The sequence below is a fragment of the Aythya fuligula genome, chromosome 2 (genome assembly GCF_009819795.1).
Source record: "Aythya fuligula isolate bAytFul2 chromosome 2, bAytFul2.pri, whole genome shotgun sequence".
Classification (NCBI taxonomy): domain Eukaryota; kingdom Metazoa; phylum Chordata; class Aves; order Anseriformes; family Anatidae; genus Aythya; species Aythya fuligula.
Window position 1 is genome coordinate 159,573,757 of NC_045560.1, and position 15,987 is coordinate 159,589,743.

At 42.1% G+C, this 15,987-nt stretch overlaps 1 protein-coding gene across 2 annotated transcripts in view; it reads left to right on the plus strand.

Annotated features, from left to right (window-relative positions):
- FAM83H (family with sequence similarity 83 member H) overlaps positions 1-15,987 on the plus strand; it is a 29,754-nt gene extending 13,767 nt beyond the window's left edge. Inside the window, exons 1-5 of one of the 2 annotated variants that reach the window (XM_032183268.1) lie at positions 460-519; positions 8,544-9,004; positions 10,493-10,657; positions 11,006-11,130; positions 13,032-15,987. In XM_032183268.1, coding sequence (XP_032039159.1) covers positions 8,558-9,004; positions 10,493-10,657; positions 11,006-11,130; positions 13,032-15,693 — 3,399 coding nt within the window. In that variant the 5' untranslated portion in view covers positions 460-519; positions 8,544-8,557 and the 3' untranslated portion in view covers positions 15,694-15,987. Of the gene's footprint in view, positions 1-459; positions 520-8,543; positions 9,005-10,492; positions 10,658-11,005; positions 11,131-13,031 lie in introns of those variants that run through there. The other variant, XM_032183267.1, reaches the window with a different exon arrangement.

Consider the following 15,987-nt stretch of genomic DNA (forward strand, 5'->3'; position numbering starts at 1 on the left):
GGGTAAAAGAAGCTGCCAAAAAGAGATTTGCAACTGAAGATCAAGCAACAGGACAATCCACTTCTTGGTGTTCCTCTTTTGTTTTGGATGTTACCATAATCTTCTGGGAAAATCCAGCCATCATGCAAGAATACTAATAAATAACGTGTGCCCTAATCTTCCATTACTATGGATTCAGGAAATCTCACAAGGTATCCGGTGAATTCCCATTAAAGGAACAAAGGCATAAAAGCAAAGAGTAGCCATCTAACTTTAATGAGAGCCTTTGACAATGAGTTCTAAGGAAGTAAGGACCCAGATGGGCTGTCCATTTCATAGAGCTCTCTCCCTGATTTTGCTTCTTCTGCTAAATACTTCCTTTATTTTTTTCTTTCCAGAACTCCTACATGATAACTGCCACAGATTTAAGATAGAATGAGGAACTGCTTGTTCTTAGCTGCCCCTCCTGGCATTCTAGGTGCTGAATGCCCTACAAAATAAGTAACAAAATACCCAGTTCTGGAGTCAAACAATAACGAGGTAATACTTCATATTTAGTAATATCTCTAATCGTCTCTGTGGCATGTGAATTGATACTGAACAACATTACTGCACAGCATTACACTGTGATAGCTAACATTTTGAATGGATCAAAACTAATTAACAGAACAGAAGAGGAATGGAATGGAACGGAATGGAACGGAATGGAATGGAGATAGGATAGGATAGCGTAGAGTAGAGTAGAGTAGAGTAGAGTAGAGTAGAGTAGAGTAGAGAAGAATAGAATAGAATAGAATAGAATAGAATAGAATAGAATAGAATAGAATAGAATAGAATAGAATAGAATAGAATAGAATAGAATAGAATAGAATAGAATGGAATAGAATGGAATAGAATAGAATGGAATAGAATGGAATAGAATGGAATAGTTGCAAGGGACCTGCAAAGATCAAGTCCATTTCAGACTACTTCAGGGCCAATCCAAAGTTAAAACATATCATTAGGAACAATTGCAAAGGATCTACAGAGATCATCTAGTCCAACTGCCTGACCACTTCAGGGCTAACCAAAGTTAGAGCATATTTCTGAGGGCATTGTCTAAATGCCTCCTGAATACAGACACGCATGGGGCATCATTCACTTTGCGTGAAAGCCTGTTCTAGTGTTCTACATCCCTTACAGTAAAGAAATTTTTCCTTATGTCCAGTCTCAACTTCCCTTGACATAGCATTGTGCCATTCCCTCACATTTTATCATTGGTTACTAGGGAGAAGAACCAACACCTCCCTCTCCATTTCAGCTCCTCAGGAAGCTGCAGGAAGCAATGAGGTTGTCTCTTAGCATTCTTTTCTCCAGACTAGACAACCCAAGTGTCCTCAGAGGACATGCATTCCAGCCCTTTTACCAGCTTTGTTGCCTTCCTCTGGATGCTTTCAAGTATCTTAGTATCCTTTTATTTTCTAAGAGACAGTAGATGTAGATATAGATATAGATATAGATGATATAGATAGGAAACCGTACTGTGGGAAACCAGCATTAGCCATAAATGGTATGTAATCATTTCCACTAATTTGTAGGGGAATTGCTCATTGAATGCTGGAGATGGCAGCTTAACCACACCAAATTTGAAACAGTATCTCAGAGTTCTGCAAGTTTTGGATAGCTATTCCCAGGAGTTGTAACTTTAAGAAAAAAAAATCACTAATACATTAACTAAAATTCTATAAGGGCCTAGAGAAATTCTGCAAGATGGACTGTAAAGGAATATGCTTGCTAAGATTGCAATTGCACGGAATCCAAAACCTCTGGTGACTGTGCTGTACTGTATTGAATTACCATTCCTAGCAGAGTTTCTGCCCAGGAGCTACCTAAATGACTTTTGTAAACTTTTACTTATTCACTGATTTGAGATCAGGTCATGTTTACCATATGACAGAAGATAATGACATTTGAAGTTGCAGCTAACTTCTTTCCTCCTGCTTACCCAGACAGGAAAGTAGTTTTAAAGACTACTGAAAGAGTAACAGTCATTTTGTGCATCTTTTGCCGTATACAGCATGGGATATGTTGATTGTAGATAGCATCATGTGAAATGCCAAAGGGAGATTATTGGGATGATGCCATTGCTGAGTGTTCCTGGGATATTTCTTCACTGAAACTACACATACTTTTGGGGGCTTATAAATGGTGTAGTGCAAATACACCATATCAATGATACAGGTGGAGAAAAAGCATTATTCATGCAAGCTGAGAATTCATCAACATATTATATTGTTGCCACAGAACAGGGAATTGAAGAATGGCAGCCAATTCTACAACATTCAAAAAACATACAAAGCACAGCACATCACCTTACCCCTTTAAACATTCTTATAGCCATATAAATGCTTACAGCTATTAACTAGAAAGCACTCTAGATTAGCAGCCTTAAGGAAAAATGCCATATAGAATATAACTGTATATTATCACACACCTCTCTTCTCACATGAACAGAAATGCCTGTGTAGTATCCTTTTGGGCCAGGAAATCAGCTACCTATGTTTTTGATGCAACAGATACAGAGATCTTGATTTGTTGAAGCTTCTTCTCCTTGTATGCAGAAATTTCAACCTCTTCAATTTTTGGCTGGATCCAAAAGCTGCAGTAATCTTTACAGATGTATATACAACCAGTTGCTCTTGAGACTGTATATATTGCCCAGAAACTAAATCTGTATCATTAGACTGTCAGTCTTCCATCTTGCACAAACATTAGGTGCAGAGACTTGTTCCACTTCTGATATACCAGCAATTGCATCACTCATGGAACAGAATCATATCTTTTTGAATGCCTTCCCAGGAACTGCCCTACTGCTTTCATGCTCCAGAATCCTATTTAGTAAGTTATTTTTAAGTGTTGCAGAATATTTAAGAGACTTTTAAAATAAACTCCTGCTTAGGTATTGTGTAAGCTGTTTCAAAACAGATTTGTCTATGATTCTCTGAAGAGAAATACTTTATTGCATGCACAGCAAGCAAAGTGTGTACAGGTAGTTGAAATTGCTGCTCTGCTTACATGTACTACCCATGCAGCTGTGAAAGTGTCCCGAGTGTATCAGCCACATTGCATGTGCTCAACTTTCTGTGCAGCCCTTGCGCTATTAGTCTGGCACTACCTGGGGGCACTGGGCTTCTGTGAAGTAATGTAGCATTTATCTATGAATTCTCCCTCTATATAGCAGGCTGCCCAGTTACAGCTGCTGCTGCAAACCACTTGTCAGACAATCCAGACAGAAATATGAAATCTTCAGAACCTTCCTGAACTTCATATCTGGAGGGGAGGGGAGGGGAGGGGAGGGGAGGGGAGGGGAGGGGAGGGGAGGGGAGGGGAGGGGAGGGAAGGGAAGGGAAGGGAAGGGAAGGGAAGGGAAGGGAAGGGAAGGGAAGGGAAGGGAAGGGAAGGGAAGGGAAGGGAAGGGAAGGGAAGGGAAGGGAAGGGAAGGGAAGGGAAGGGAAGGGAAGGGAAGGGAAGGGAAGGGAAGGGAGAAAAAAAGAAAAAGGAAAGAAAAAGGAAAAGGAAAAAGAGGAGGAAACAAAATCTCTTCAGGGAAATCAGAGTACACGGTAGCCATACTTAAAAGTGAGCCAAATCTAAAATTTCCTCACACTCAGGCTCTGCATAACCTAGGGAATCCTTGGGGGGGGGGAGGAAGATACTGCTTTACAGCTTTTCTGCCTTTCCTTGGGAACAGCATAATGGTCAAACACCGTAGCTATGCTTAAATTTATTGTTCCCACTTGTGAGGGACTTGTTCTTCTATCCTTGCAGATATGTTTATAGTGGCAGACATAATTTCTGGGTTTTATTTCACAATTCTCAGATTTGTGCGTGTATTTGGGAAGAGATTAAAAGTACCTGTAGGAAGTGAGGAGGGTGAATGATTAGAGCTTTGCCCGGGCAAAGACAGGAATGGCACACTCAGCGGGCTGCAAGTTCTCTCCAAGTGGAATTTAGCGGTGCTTTCTCAGCATTAACTTGTAAGCAGAAGGAGCTGGCTGAAATAAGACACAGCATCGCCCTCAGTTCTCGCCTTGCTAGCCAAAGAGGGTGACGGTGCAGATCTTCCAGCCTTGTTACTCAGCCACAGGACTGTTCACGCTCCGGTGTTTGGTCTAATCCAGTTCAGGTGTTTGCTGCGGCCTTCGGGGTCTGTTTTCTCAGGTAAAGGTGACGTCGGAAACCGCCCTGGCCCCGCCCCCCCGAGCTGTGCCCGGGGTGCTCGGGTTGGGCCTGGCGGGCCCGGCCTCGGCGCGCTGCGGCCAGCGCCGGTCTCTGTGGCGATCCTCCGGGGGCTGGCGGCTCCTCAGCCTGGCGCTGGGTGGGAGATAGTCAGGGCTGGCAGCAGGAAAGCTGATGGCCCAACACGTGTCCGCGGCTGGGTGCTGACAAACCTGCTCCGTGCCTGCCCTCCGGCCACACCACACCCTCTGCCCAGCCTGCGCAGAGCCTGGCTTAGCAGACACCCTGTGCGTTCGCAGCCGAGGCCGACACTCCTTAATGCACACGCAGCGAAATGATAGCCTCCGACACAGATGGGCGGAGGCAACGCCCTCGTAAGAGGCTGTTTTTAGCGTGCCAGCACAGCCGAGTGCAGATGTCTTTCCCTGTTACATGAGAAACACGAGTCCCCTTCTGAATGCCTCTAACAGACCACTGACCCTCCTGGGACTGGCTCTCCCACCTCACCTGTGATCACTGTATTCGGTCATACCAGGAGTTCCTCCAGCTCTGTTTGTTTTCTCCCTGTGGCCAATGGCTTAAAGAAAAGCATGAGGATGGTTTTTCTTTTTCATCAAAAGTATTTTTTCACTGGTGCGTTCTTGCTTGTTCCTGAATACATTTGACTACCACAAATCCTTGGGGAATGTGACTTCCCCTATTGTAAAAACGACCCTACTTACCCTTCCCTTTGTTTCCTGACCTACCTTTTCAGCCACAAATTGTTGGATAGTGGAAAAGTGTTCTGGCAAAGTATCGTATGTCTGTCGTGCCCATCTATGCTTCCTTGGGCACATAGTGTTGCCCGCTGTCAGAGGTACAAGGGACAAGCAAACTTTGGAGCTGACAAGTATGTCCACTTCAAGAAAAGTGGCAATTTTCCTCATCTTTTTGTATCCAACTTCCTGCACTAATTCTCTCCTGCCCAGGCCACAGCCACAGCTGCTCTGCTGAATTCCCCTTATCACAGGCACCATCGCCATCTCCTGCTGCCATCACCATCTCCTCAGCCCCATCACTACGAGCTCACCTACTGCAGCAGTGGTGCTGAAGCCATGCTTACAAGCCCAACTGTACCTGCATAAGTCCATCCCAACCTGGTTGTTTGTTACCCTGCACAATGTGCCCTGTGCTTCCTGCTGCAGAAACGATGCACATATGTATCCAGGCAGTCTCTGCATTAAGTCAGTCCAGGTTCAGCAACACTTACCCGCTTGAGCTTCACACAGAGACTCGGTGGTACACATATGCCTCACCAATAAGGCTTACTTTGCTGGTGGGAAATGACAACTTACACACCCACAGTTTATGAGAGACATAGGAGATAATACCAGTGGCTTGTGATTTGCATGGGGATGAGTCCAACTGTTTTTTTTTTAATTCTGCTGTTTAGTCCTAAGTGGGTATTTTTTCATGCAGTTGGGAAAAGGCCTTTCTAAGACAGCTTTTCAGTGATTAGTTCTTGACTCAGAGATACTTGGTCTTTGTCAGCAATCAGAAACTGAACAACATGGTGAAATGTTTGTTGCTAAAGAATATGAATCACATGTTTAAGTAGACTCATATGGTCTGTGTGCATTTCAATACGGCTGGATGCTGTGTTGAAGTGAAAACAGAATTCTACATCCTTGAGTGCAGTGATGATGGCAACAACAAAAGAGTCAAAATAAGAGGGGAAACACTGTCACGTGTACATCTAGTATTTTTCTTGCCAAGCATGGCAAGCACAGATGCATAGGCAAGAGTAGCAGTACTCCAGAGTAGTCAGTCAGAGTAGATCCATAGTGATATCTTTATAGTTAATGGTCTTCAAAGGGTTTTCTTCTTTTCCATTGAGATGTTAATTGTTTTTTGAACACTGGCAAAATTTTGGTATCTAAAACATCCTGTGGGAAGGAGTTCTGCAGAGTAAGAACAATTGAGCAAAAGCTTTCCTGGTGTTCAATTTGAACCCACTCCCTGCTAGTTTCAGTTGAAGCCCTTTTAGTTCTTGTAGTGGAGGAGGAAATAGACAGCTGTCCCTGCTCATATTTTGTAGACCTCTTCTCTAGGCTAAAGAATCATAGTTCACATTTATAATAGCCTTTTTGAGATGGGAAGAATGAGATTATTATTAGCAACATGTTCAGGTTGCAAGTTCCTCTGAATCTGTATTCTTTATTAAACAATGCTTAGTATTAGCTGACACTTTTCATTTAAAGGTTTATCTTTGTCATCTTTGATTTATAACAGTATTCATATATTAATCGATAAAATATAAAACTGTTTGTTTTGTCACTTTGCATTTATCAGCATTATATTCCCTTTTGCCATTTTTATTGTCCATTCAGTATGATGAGGTTCTTCTGTTTCATCTTTCTTTTAGTTTTTGCAGTTGGCTGTCACTGTTCTGGGCAAGCTAGCATTATTAGGAGTTTGTCATCTGCATGCCTATTCATGCCCTTTATGGATTGTTTCTGAATATGTTGAACAGCATGGACTCCAGCATAGCCCTTGGGACCCCTGTGGAGCTGTGGAACTCCATGGGGCATGGAGTCTAAGCATTAAATTCCACTGTAATGCTGTGACTAAGAATTTTGTACTACAAAAGTGGATTATGTCAGCTAAGAGAAGAAAAATGAGGATGCTGCTATTTGAAGTATTAATTATTTCATTGCTTCAGTGTTGTGGCCTGTTTCAGGAAGAATGTTAAACAAGGGAAAGTCTAAGAATGAATTTAACTCTGGGAACATTTCCTTAAAATGAAGAGCTAAAGGCACTTTTAAAATAGTTAAGAGCTAGTATATAACTGACATGAGCACACCAAAATGGAGGTATATAGTAGTCTGCTTTTTATTCTAAGAGAAAAAAAGACAAAATGAGAATTAGACTGGGAAGATAAAGCTGGGTATTTCAGATTACAAATAGCTAGTGTGGACTGTAAAGACGATTATCTGTTGGAGTAGTTTACACAGGTACCTTCTAGATCCAGTCTGTTATAGTAAGACCATATTCTTTCCTGTTTTATCATGCAGCTCTACCAAGAATTACAGTCTAAGGCAGGAGTAACTTGTGATATTCACTGATCTGTGTTCTGCAGGTACTTGGACGGGAAAGTCCTCCCAGGCTTTATCTCAAAACTATTGTAGGTTTTCTGTTAAAGTGATTAATGATAGTGATAGTATGATTTTCCTTCTTCCCACATCAATGGCAATCCTTTCTGTTTTGGGAAGTGTCATCTCTGTTGAATGGGAATGGCAATAGGAGCCACTTTCACCCTCTGTACTCACAGTTCCTATTAAAGCAACTTTGTCTAGGTGTAGGACTGTCTTTTTTTTTTTTTTTGACTTTGAGGAAGCTTCTGTTCGTGTGTCAGTGATGGTGCAGAAAAAGCATGTCTGAATATTGGCATTAATTGAGCATCAAAAGCCAAAGAGCTTTGGAGCTTTTTGCAGATCAGTTGGTTGTTATTATGAGAGTTATATTTGTGCCATGACAAACTTTTCTTCCAAAAACTGGTTAAAATCACTGGTTTGTCTTGAGTCTCAAGTAATGGGTTTCCTACAGGCAAGTATTTGTCAAATGTTGGATATAAGCCCCTTCACCTCAGATTTTCCCAACATAAACATCAGGAGATTGAAGAAGCAATCATATCACTTGTTTTCATTTCTTCATGGGTATCTTGAGGACTTGTCTGACTTCTGACCATGCTACAACAGTAAGAAATCCTTATACCTGCCTGCATTCCCCTTAAAATCTTGCTTCTATTCATATACTGAGGTGATTGTAACACACAATTACCAAGGGTCCAATGGGTGCATTTGTAGGCATGCATGTGCATTTGCATTTACTGCCATATTGCACACAATAACATTTTTAATAGCATTTGGAAATGAGTTTCAGTGGAGTTCAGATAATAATCAATAACATTGCTCTTCAGAGAAAAAAAAAGGTATGTTTAAAACAAACAAACAAAAAAATAAGCTTAGCTATCAGCAGCCTGAAAGAGAAAGCTGGGCATTCTGTTATATTCATCATCTTTGTTCATTGCTGTGATGTCCTAATTGATTTGTTCCTTACTTTGCCCATGTTACGTTTAACCATGTTAAAGTAATTCTTTAAGTGATTACCACCTTTACCTAATTTAAAGCGTTCATTGATTATAAATGAACTATCATCTCCAACATTACTCTGCACTTTGATTCTCTTCTCTTTTGATTTTGCCATCATGACCCCTCAATCTTCACCATTTATGAGGACGGGTGTGTCACTGGACTGAAACTCCTGGCCTGACTGCTGTTCTCATTGTTGGCTTTTTTTCCTTACAGCTCTCCCTCCCCTCATGGCTCGTCGATCTCAAAGCTCCTCACAGGGGGACAATCCCCTTGACCCTAACTATCTTCCCCCACATTACAAGGAGTATTACCGCTTAGCTCTGGATGTCCTTACTGAAGAGGGCAAAGAAAGTTACGAACGCTTCCTGGCAGAAGAAGCAGCCCCTGATTTTCTTTGCAACTCAGAGGTGGATCACATCATACAGAATCTCCAGAAACCCCAGTATGCCAATCAGGAAGGTAGCACAGACACCACAGGTGACAATGACATGGATGGATCGTCTGGGACATACTGGCCTATGAACTCGGACCTTGCTGTTCCTGAACTTGACCTAGGCTGGCCAATGGTCTTTGGGTTCAGGGGAACAGAAGTGACAACCCTTGTGCAACCACCACCCCCAGACAATCCCAGCATTAAGGAGGAAGCTCGCAGAATGATTCGAGCAGCTCAACAGGTGAGACATGAAACAGTCCAACTAGAGCTATGTGCAAAAGGATGCATCAGATACACTGCTAATTTCCTTAACTTTGCTCGGAGGACCTGACAGAGGGGAATGATGATTCTAAAACTACCATTTACTGCATCAAAGCTAGTCTTTGAGTCTTTGCTCTCTGGATTCATGGAAAAGTGTGTAAGGACATACATAAAGCATAATAAGAGTTCACAGAATCACAGTAGCTGAGGCTGGAAAGTGACCTCTGGATATCATCTAGTCCATCTCCTCTGCTCAAAGAAGGGTGAATTAGAGAAAGTTACTTAGGATGTGTCCTTGAGTATCTCCAAGGGTAGAGACTCCACTATCTGTCTGGGTAACCTGTTGCAGTCTTCAATCACACTTACAGTGAAAGAGTTTTTTCTTATCTATAACTGGAATTTCCTATACTTCAGTGGTGTCCAATGTGTCTTGTATCTGGATATGTCACTGAGTATCACTGAGAAGAGTTTGACTCTGTCTTCCTTACTCCTTCCCATCAGGTATTTATATCCATTGATAAGAGTTGGGAAGTACAGGGAGATCCTACAGAGCTTTGAATCTTAGAGTCACAGAGTCATTTATTCATTTATGGGAAAAGACCCATAAGATCATCAAGTCCAACGATCCACCTAATACTAAGTCCACTGCGAAACCATATCTGCATGTCTCTTAAATACCTCCAGGGATGGGGGCTCCACCACCTGCCTGGGCAGCCTGTTCCAATGCCCAACCACTCTTTCCATGAGGAAATACTTCCTGTATCCAGTCTAAACCTCCCGTGGCACAGCTTGAGGCCATTGCCTCGCTTCATATCACTTGTCATCTCAGAAAAAGAAACCAACACCCTCCTTGCTGCAACTTCCTTTCAAGTGTAGTAGTATAGAGCGATGAAGTCTCCCTTCAGCATCCTTTTCTCAAGACTAAATAGCACCAGCTCCCTCAGCCACTCCTCATATGTCTTGTTTTCTAAAGCTTATAGAAAAGCAGCTATTAAAAACTGCTAGAAAAGCTACTAGTAGCTTTCTAAAGCTATTTGGTTTTTGAAGCTACTTCCCATCTAACAGCATTTAGAGGTAGCTATAAAGTGACTGAATAAACATTGGTGAGGTAGTTATTTAAAAATGACTTATGTGTTTGAGGGAATGAGGAGGTAGTGGCCAAGCAGCTCAATAGATCCTTCCAATGTGGTTCTGGTGCCAGAAAATGCCTGCTGTGATCATGGGATTAACAAGTAAGGGAATGATCAGTTGCAGTGAGGTTTTACCGTCACCTCGCACCTTTATATACACAATATGTACATCAGATAACAATTCTGTTTCCAATTCTGGAGCCCACAGTGTCTAAATTGGAAGTTGAAGTGGAGCCATTGCAGCAGTGCAGCTTTGGAATGTGAGGGCTGTGGGACATGAATAGGCAGGCCATAGACAGGCACAGATCTCTGAAGACTTTCTTGCATTCTTTTCCTAGGTGGTAGCCATAGTGATGGACATTTTCACTGATGTGGATCTGCTGTTTGAGGTGTTGGATGCTGCTGCCCGCAGAGTGCCCGTGTACATCTTGCTTGATGAAATGAATTCTCAGCTTTTCCTTGATACAGCTGCTAAATGCAGAGTCAATCTTAACTACATAGAGGTGAGAAAACCAAAGACCCCTCCCACCCGCCAATTCCCATCCTGAGGAGGGTATGTCCTGGGACACTGTGCTGTCAATACAGTAAAGACCTGAGAAGGGGGAAAGCTGGGCCAGAGGCTAGAGAAATATAAGAGGAGCCAGGAGAGATGGCACAACAATACAGGACTGAAGGCTGGGGACACAGTGATAACGAGGGTTGTTTATCCACTGTGTATGCAGACAGAATTGATAGTGCTGAAGTACAACCATGGTGGTAGGAGGGACATTGTAAGAGCAAGGGGAAGAAAGAGGGACAGGGGGAGTGAAGTAACAGCCTGCAACTGAGTCAGTGCCTTGTCTGGTTTCCAGTTCCTAAGGGTGAGGACAGTTTCTGGCCCAACCTACTACTGCCGCACAGGGATGTCTTTCAAAGGTCATGTGAAAGAGAAATTCCTCTTGGTGGACTGCATGGTGGTGCTGAGCGGCAACTACAGGTGAGAATCCCTGCAATGTTATATCTCAATCTCAGTGAGTAATAGGCTGTTTGGTGAGTAAAGCAGTGTTTTAGACTTCCAAATGAGGAATTTTTAAACCTGCCTCAAAAAAAAAGTGTCAACAAAAAAAGCCATCCGAACCAACAAACCAATCCTAACCCAATAACTCATTCCAAAGCAGAAAAGTTAAAGAGACTAAGGAGTATGCCTTTGCATTTCAAGAGCAAGTTACTTTAACGGAATTACCTATGTCTTCTTTATTAATGACTTGACTATAATCATGTTATATCCAAGTATATCAATCAAGAGTTGTATGTTACTGTATCCCATTTCCTGTTCTTAGAGGGAAACCTATGCTACATCTTTGCTCATAACCAAAATTTACTTTAGTCTGTTAATATTACCCTACCACAACCTCAAAAACCTCCTCAAATAGCGTCATATAGCAAGGCAGTTGTAAACCTTTATTATGCTGAAATTAGAAACCATGTGTAATTCAGTCTCAGAGTAAATTAGAACAGAACAGAACAGAATAGAATAGAAGAGTTGAGTTGAGTTGAGTTGGAAGAGACCTTCAAAAAAGGTCATCTGGTCCAACTGCCTGACCACTTCAGGGCTAACCAAAAATTAAACCATATTGTTGAGGCCACCATTGAGGACCTTGACAGGCTTGAGAGTTGGGCTTGTGTGAACCTCTTGGAATTCTACAAGGCCAAGTGCAAGGTCCTGCAACTGGGTCAGGGCAATCCCAAACACAAATACAGGCTGGGCCGTGGCTGGAATGAGAGCAGTCGTGAGGAGAAGGAACTGGGGTTATTGGCTGATGAACTAAAGGCGGGGCTCATAAAAAGTTGGAGAAAGACTTTTTGCCAGGGCCTGTAATGACATTACAAGGGGCAATGGTTTTAAAATGAGTGATGATAGACTTCAATTGGATTTAAGGAAGAAATTTTTCATGATAAGGATATTGAGACACTGGGAGAGGTTGCCTAGAGAAGCTGTGGGTGCCTCATCCCTGGAAGTGCTCAAGGCCAGGTTCGATGGAGCTTTGAGCAACCTGATCACTACTTAATTCACTACTTCCTATAGGCAGGCAGATGTTCAGTCACTTCAGTGAAAGTGGGGCTCATCACAAATGCCATCACTCAAGATGTCTCCCCTTACCTCCTTCTTTCTCCCAGCTTTTATTGTTGAGCATGACACCATACGATATGGTATCTTTGGTTAGTCCGGGTCAGCTGTCCTGTCTGTGTCCTCTCCCAGCTTCCTGTGCACCCCCAGCCTCCTCACTGGCAGGGCAGCATAAATAGAAAAATCCTTGACTAAGTGAAAGCAGTATTTTGCATCAACTAAAAACATCAATGTGTTATCACCACTATTTTCATCAAAAACCCAAAACACAGCATCATTGAAGCCTCTATGAGGAAAATAAGCTTTATCCCAGCCAAAACCATGACAACAATCTTCCCTCTGACTGGGGTAAGGGTGATTGGATATAGTTCCATAGTTCATCCCGTTGCCCTTTTTAAAGATGGGCACAACATTTTAGATGTTAAAAAAAAATAAAAGTATTTGCAAGAACATCTACTTCACATCACTGATATGGATTATCATCAGATACCTTGCTGTTGTTAGTGATAATTGTTTTTTGTTTGTTTTGTTTTGTTTTTGTTTTTTTAGAACAGAAGTCACTTATTGCCTGATAAAATACTCTTCCAAGCTGTGATGCCCAATAAATTTATAACTACAGAGGTTGGGAACAATAGTGTGTAATGAATGGCTGCCTGAGCAGTACATAGTATCGGGAGAATTTTTTTCAGACAAGTTTATTATTTAATGTGAACTAGTACAGCTGAGTTACTTGATGCTAACACTATTTTTACTTCTGTTTCTCTTTGTAGTTTTATGTGGTCTTTTGAGAAGATTCACAGAAGCATTGCACACATCTTCCAGGGAGAGCTAGTGGCCAGCTTTGATGAAGAATTCCGAATTTTGTTTGCACAGTCAGAACCTCTTGTTCCTCCAGCCAATGTCTTGGCAAAGGCAGAGAACCCATTTGCCATGACTCCCTTTGGCAATAACATGCCCTTCTTTCCCAAAAAAGCACCCCTGATGTTCCAGAGGGATGACAATCTTTTTCCCTCCTTTATGGACAGAGTTGATCCAGACAGGTACTTCCTGTCAAATTTCAGGCGGGATGACATGTTGCGCCATACTGTGGAGGGGTCAGCCATGCGAATGTATAAAAAGGTAGAAATGGAGAATGCCCAAATGGATCCTGTCAGGGGTTTTCTCCGTTCCAAGCAGTTAGAGTTAGATGCTTTTAAGAGACACAGTTTTGCAGAAGGAACATACGAAAATTTTGCTTCTTCTAAACAGTATGCCAGGCAGATGTTCATGAACAATATGGATGAATTTAAAATTCAGTCTAGCCATTTTCAGAAGGATCAGTTCTACCAGTATCAGTTTGACCATCCCCATCTTTCTGGCAGACCTCAGGGACTCTTTGAGAGAATCCGAGGTGGTAGGCCAGGATTCAATGAACTGGAAGAGGGAGGACCTCTTTCCTATGGAGAGGGACCCAGATACCCTGAACTTGAATCCAGTTTTCCACAGGAGGGTTTCCCCTTAAGGCTGGATTATGTACCTTCAAATTCTTCCAGGGAAGTGAGACATGGCTCTGATCAGCTGAACCCTGCAGGCAATGGTCCAATGGGAATGATGTTAAGAAGGCAGAATATAGGACAGAAATTTATTTGCCAAACTTCTCCTACACAGAAACAAAGCCTGGAACAGCGCCTGTTCCTACAAGACAAAGATGAAGACCAAGATCAGGACAAGAACACCCAGGAAAATAGAACAGGTTTACGTAACTGGAGGATTTCGTCATACCTTAGTGCATATCAGTCAGAACCAGAAGAAGGTCTCCCAATGCCTATGGAATCAGAAGCATATAATGATGTTCTGGGGGATAACCTCACAAAGCACTCCACTGACCTTATCTCAGCATTCAAATCCCCTATGTCTTTTAATAGCAAGTCACTGGGAGTTGACAGTGCCAAAGAATTTGCAGATCCTGATAGAGTAGGTGAAGAAACCCCTATAATGAAACAAGATGCCTTTAGGTCCAGAATAAATCCTTTGATCCAGAGGAGCTCAAGACTCAGGTCCTCTCTGATTTTTAGTGCTGCCAAGTTAGATCAGCCTAACACAACAATAGAAAAGGTTCAGATGATCCAAAAAGAACAAATGTCTAGTGAACTGACAAAAGATAATGAAACTATAAAGACAGCCACCTCATCTAAAGTGGCAGAACTTTTAGAGAAGTACAAAGCTGTGGGCAAAGACACAGAGCGAGCTACAGTCACTCACACCAAAGCTGTTTCCAGTTTTCTCCAGGAAGAATCACAGAACACAGAGAAGAAATGTACCAAATCTGTGCAATATAAGATTCTGGAGAGTAGGGTACTAGACTCCAAAGACTCCTGCAGTACTTACAAAGTGCATGGAGAGGCTGACAGATCATTTGGAATGGCTTCATCAACCCCCCAACTCGTTGACACATTGAATAAAGATCCCCTAGCACATATTAGCAGTAAGGTGGACAAATTATCATCTCGGTTTTACCCAATAGAGAATAAACCCACGCTTCCAGAGAAGGAGAGTCTTATATTTGTAGGAGACACTCAGAAATTGACACTTCCAGAAAAGAAGGAAAGAGTGACATTCAAAGAAGACACTCAAAAATTAGTCAGTACAGAACTGAAGAAACCACAGATTAGGACAAGTACTGCATCAGCTCTTGAAAACTTATCTAAAAGTCAAGGATCTGACAGCTCTCTCAATAAATCTGAGGAAGACTGTTCAAAACAGGAACAAAATCCAATTGAGTTTTTAAGAAAAGGATCACTACGGTTGAAGCAGCTTTTGAACCCAAAAGGTGATAAGAAATTGGAGGAAGAACCCACTTCTGAGAATGGAAAATCTGACAAACAGCCTGTGGGGCTCAAAAGATCTTCCATAGGGGACTGTCAGGAAATGATGGAGGAAGAAAAAAACCATAAATTTGCAACACCACTTCCTCCCAAAAGCAGCCAACCAACACAGGGGAGATTTCCTTCATCCACAGCTAATATCCTGTACAGCAGCAATCTCCGTGATGATACAAAGGTAATTTTGGAACAAATCTCTGCAAACAGTCAGAAGAACAGAGCTGAACTCGCCAAGCAACTACCATCCACTAGTAATCCTGATCTTTCTAAGTCAACTACGAGCTTGGAAAGGAAAGGTGAGAAGGAGAAAAGCTGTAACATCCATAGGTCAGAGAGTTTTGGAAGCCAAAAACGAAATCTTCAGCGGCAACCATCAGAAGATAGAGATACCCTTCTGAAAAAAATGGAGAACATGCGGAAGGAGAAGAGAGTCTACAGCAGATTTGAGGTTTTCTGCAAAAAGGATGAACATACAAGTCAGAGCGAAGAGGAGTATGACACAGATGCCAAAGATAAGAAGATGGGAAAATTCATGCCCAAAATCCTGGGGACCTTCAAGACCAAAAAATGATCATAGAAATACTATTTAACACCATATAATCACTGACTGTCAAAACCAAATGAGGAGGTAACACATTTATGATGGCTATAATACCATAGGCAATGCTCTTTGGGGGTAGTGAGTGGAAATACGTTCCTATGACTCCTATGGCACAATTTGCCCAGTAAAGTCATGTGGTAACAGTCAACTTTATTGCAGTATGTTTAAAATAAAGTTATTAAATTGCCAACATGCTTAAACCATGGAAATAAAGTAGAGTCTCTTTATATCAGGCTCAGGGAATGTTTTCAGTAGATGAAAAAA